This window comes from Mus caroli, chromosome 19 (assembly GCF_900094665.2).
Source record: "Mus caroli chromosome 19, CAROLI_EIJ_v1.1, whole genome shotgun sequence".
In the NCBI taxonomy this organism is placed as follows: Eukaryota; Metazoa; Chordata; class Mammalia; order Rodentia; family Muridae; genus Mus; species Mus caroli.
The window spans coordinates 5,941,554-5,945,693 of record NC_034588.1 but is presented as its reverse complement, the minus strand read 5'-3'; the positions used below and the strand labels follow the sequence as shown (position 1 = coordinate 5,945,693).

The following is a 4,140-nucleotide window of genomic DNA, read 5'->3' as shown; positions in this document are numbered from 1 at the left end:
AAAAAAAAAAAAAAAAGTGTCACACATAAAGCCCAGGCAGGGCTGGTGATACAGGGCTTTTAATCTCGTGCGGAGATTAAGTCAGTCACTCATGCAGAGATCCAAGAGTTGCACGCCAGGACTACATAACAGACTGGAAAAACCTTCATAATCTAGTGTAATTTATGTCTAGATGGAGCTTTAGAATTTTTCTTTTACATTTATTTTGTATGTTGGTGTGTATGTATGAGTATGCATGTGCCATGGCCCTCATGTGGAGGTCAAAGAACAGGACTTAAGAACTGGTTCTCTTTCACACTGTGGGTTCCAGGGACCAAATGCAGGCCATCAAGGCTTTATGGCAAGCAAGCTTATCTGCTGAGCTTTGCCTTGAGTTTCTCACTTAAGAGGAAAAAAAGCTAAAAACAATGACTGAGTGTGTAACTTAATGGCAGAACACTGTCCAGCATGCACAAGGTCTTGGAATTGATCATGGGGTAGAAGACTGTTTCTGATACCTGTCCTCCCTGATTTAAATGCAATCTGACATTAAATGCTTCCTAATGAGATACAAGTTACACAGCATCTTCTTTCAAGTTATTCCATACAAAGTAATATAAGCAGCGCCACTGAAGCCTATATTTGGTTTTTCCAAATAACACTGGAGAACCAAGCTTTTCTGTTTTGAAAGAGCAGTAACAAGGCCAGCAAACAACTTGAAGCTATAGGACACTGCAAGGCCTGCAGCCTATTCTCTTTCAAGGCAGGAGAGTCAGGAAATTAAAAGGGCATCCATCAGGAAACTCCTGCACCCCATTCTGATACACGTTTAGCTGCCTACACCTCGGGAATTTTCTTTTTCTTTTTGCTTTTTAAGTGATTTACTTATTTTCATTTCATGTACACTGGTGTTTTCTCTGCATAGATATCATCTGTGTGAGAATGTTGGATCCCCTGTAACTGAAGTTATAGACAGTTGTGAGCTGCCATGTGGGTGCTGGGAATTGAACCTGGGTCCTTCGGAAGAGCAGCCAGTGCTCTTAACAGCTGAGCCAGCACCTCAGTTTTCAACATAATGACCAGACCAGCTTCATAAGAACTGTCCTTGCCCTTCTCAGGTTCACGGTCTTTCTGCTCTCTAAACTCAGCTTTGTTTCATTCTGCCTTGTGCAGCACCCCCATCCCTCGGGCTCTACAGATTTCTCAGGCTGCTACAACAGTAACACTGACATTTTCTGCTGCTGTCATTTCAAATCAACTTTTAAATGCCTGATGCCTGCGTTGGATCTCTTAGAACTAGGGTTAAATATGGTTGTGGGCCTGGAGAGATGACTCAGTGGTTAAGAGCACTCATTTAAAGTTCTGAGTTCAAGTCCCAGCATCCACATAGCAGATCATGGTGGTCTGATGCCACTGTCTTGAACTCCTCGGTTCAAACAATCCTCGAGAGTAGCTGTACTTTAAGGTCAGCGCACTGTGCTCCCTTCGCAGCTTTTTAATTTTTTTTTACATTTTTATTATTATGGGGTAGGAGGCACGGATGTGGTGGTCACAAGACAACCCTGTGGCGCTGAAATCTTTCACCTTTATCTGGCAGCAGTTACCATTCTCATGTTACTAGGCGTGTGCAGGAAATGCCTTTGCCCGATGAGCCAGTTGGCTGTCCCTACCAGTTTTCTCTATGATTCTGAAGACGGATCCTAAGCCTTTATGCATGGTAGGCATTCTCTTTTACTTTTCTTTTTTTAAAGGACTTCTCTGTAGCCAGGATGGCCTCAAACTTATGGAGCTCTGCCTGTTTGTGTGTACAGAGTGCTGGGATCAAAGGCGTGCATACACCACCACACCAGCCCCTAAATAAATTCTTATAGAATGAGTAGAAGCAGGTGAACTAGTGGGTAGGCAGGATTCACTCCACTCTTCCAAAGAACACCAAGTTGTCCCTGGGGACTTCAGGATATCAATCCATGGAGAAGAGAAGGCTGTACTGTATGGGGTGAGAGTGTCTCACCTCTGAATCGTTTCCTCCTGTTCTTTAACCATGTGTGCCAATTGCTGAAAAATGGAGCCCAGTTCAACGATTGTAGACTCAATGTTCTGCATGGTATCTGCCCGACTCTGGATGTAGGAATCCTTCAGAAGAAGAAAGCACCATGAACTAGGGCCTAGGTTTTTAAGACCTTTTCACCATGACACATTCCAAACACTCAGGGGAACAAAGATGACAATAAGGAAACTGAGTCTCCAGATTTCAGAGCCTGGGTACCTGCTCATCAATGAGCTGAAGCTGCTGGCTTGTTCTAGGGTCCATCATGTCAATAGCCACGTCCCTGGAAGCTCGGGACTCTGCTCCCAAAATTATGGGACCACCTCCTATAAGGAAAATAGGACATGGCACATTTTAATGGTTAAAAGCAGGTTCAGGGCTTGGCATGGTAGCACATGCCTTTAATGCCAGAATTCCTGAGGTTGAGGCAAGGGGATCTCTATGAGTCTGAGGCCAAATCTGATCTGCCAGCCAAGACAACACAGAGAGACCCTGACTGTCACTGACTGCCACTGTCTGTCTGTCTGTCTGTCTCTCACACACACACAGTGTGCATACATGAGAATGTATAGGCATGGTTCAAGCAGAGCATGGTGGTGCATGCCTGTTATACTAGCAATAGGGAGGTGGAGATAGTTCAGTCCTCAGCTAACAAGCTAGAGGCCAGCCCAAGCTACATGAGACCCTAGCTTTAAAAATAAAAACACATTCAAAACCCACTAGATTTAAATCCAGCTCTGAATAGATTATTTGATCTGAGTCTCAGTTTCTTCATCTGCAAAATGGAGCTAACAATAGTTGCTTTTCCAAAGGCTGGTTGTGAAAATTAGAGAGAATGTAACTAAGTATGAAAAGTCAGACACTGTCATTTTTCTGATATGTCTACATGATATGTCCCATGCCCCCATGAGAAGGCCTAAGGATTAAGTGTAGATCATAAAGTTTCAAAACCAGGTTTGTCCTCTGAGATAATGCATAGCACCATTCTGGCAGCTCCGTTCTCCTACTCCACTCCTGTGTTTACACTCTGAAGTCTAAAGGATGCCACCAAACCCAGAAGAACTTAGCCCCTAGGCTTCCCATAGTACTACTGACTTACCAAGGTTGTTGGGGGCAAGAGGCAGGGCTGACACTGGCGCCCTGGAGAACTGTTCCCGACGGTTCCTCTGCTGTTTCAGATTCTGACATTGGGGAGAAACACACAGACCCTGAGTCCCTGGGCAGTGGGTCTGTTGACCCTACAATAGGTCCTTAGCCACCTACAGACCCCACTTACTTCAGTCCTAACTTCTAGAACCGATTTGAAGTCATTGGACATAGAAGCCAGCTTTGACTAAAAGGCAAGGACAATTCGGTCAAAGAATATATTTTGTTATTCCTCTCCTCCCTCCTCCATCCCCAAGGTCCCACCTGCAATGAAACCACAATGGTGTTAGAATGGGTCTGCAGATGTCGGCCACTCTGGCTGCCCTTGGCCCTCACAAAATCTTGAAGCTGAGCAATTTGTTTGTTGAGGCTATTGATATCCTGGTAAGAGACCAGAAGAAAAGCATTAGGCAGGGAGTCTTCAGTCATGAAGACCATCTCTGTGAAGAGTTTCTGGCTGTCTGTGGCAGGGAAGTCAAGAGAAAACCAGCTAATGGTGTATGCATCTATAGTCAGGTCAGAAGGTGACACTAGACTTTTCTAGCTCTGTTCATTCCTTGCAGAGAAGTCAGAGAAGGGAACTTGGGGTTTGATCATGTGTAAATGAATGACTGTTCTGTCCCCGCCTTCCTGCTCTACTTCATCCTGTGAGGCCACAGAACCCTTTCAAAAGGCAAAACTTCTATACCTACAACATGCTGACAGAGTACCTAAATAGTACTCAGGAAAAGGCAAAAACCACTCTAGTTTTCCTACATGCATCAAAGAAGCAAATTTTTACACGGAATTTCTAATATTGCAAAAGACTTATTGCTATGACATTTCTTCAAAGTAATATACACCTGGGCGTGGTGGCGCATGCCTTTAATCACAGCACTCGGGAGGCAGAGGCAGGCGGATTTCTGAGTTCGAGACCAGCCTGGTCTACAAAGTGAGTTCCAGGACAGCCAGGGCTATACAGAGAAACC

At 44.7% G+C, this 4,140-nt stretch overlaps 1 protein-coding gene across 5 annotated transcripts in view; it reads right to left on the bottom strand.

Moving 5' to 3' along the window:
• Stx5 (syntaxin 5) overlaps window positions 1-4,140 on the bottom strand; it is a 16,636-nt gene that overhangs the window by 5,609 nt on the left and 6,887 nt on the right. For all 5 annotated transcript variants that reach the window (XM_021151545.2, XM_021151547.1, XM_029472355.1 and 2 more), the window contains 5 exons: window positions 3,437-3,553; window positions 3,303-3,359; window positions 3,126-3,207; window positions 2,246-2,352; window positions 1,991-2,112 (listed from right to left, as the gene is read on the bottom strand). In XM_021151545.2, the coding sequence (XP_021007204.1) occupies window positions 1,991-2,112; window positions 2,246-2,352; window positions 3,126-3,207; window positions 3,303-3,359; window positions 3,437-3,553 (485 nt within the window). The remainder of the gene's footprint in view (window positions 1-1,990; window positions 2,113-2,245; window positions 2,353-3,125; window positions 3,208-3,302; window positions 3,360-3,436; window positions 3,554-4,140) is intronic.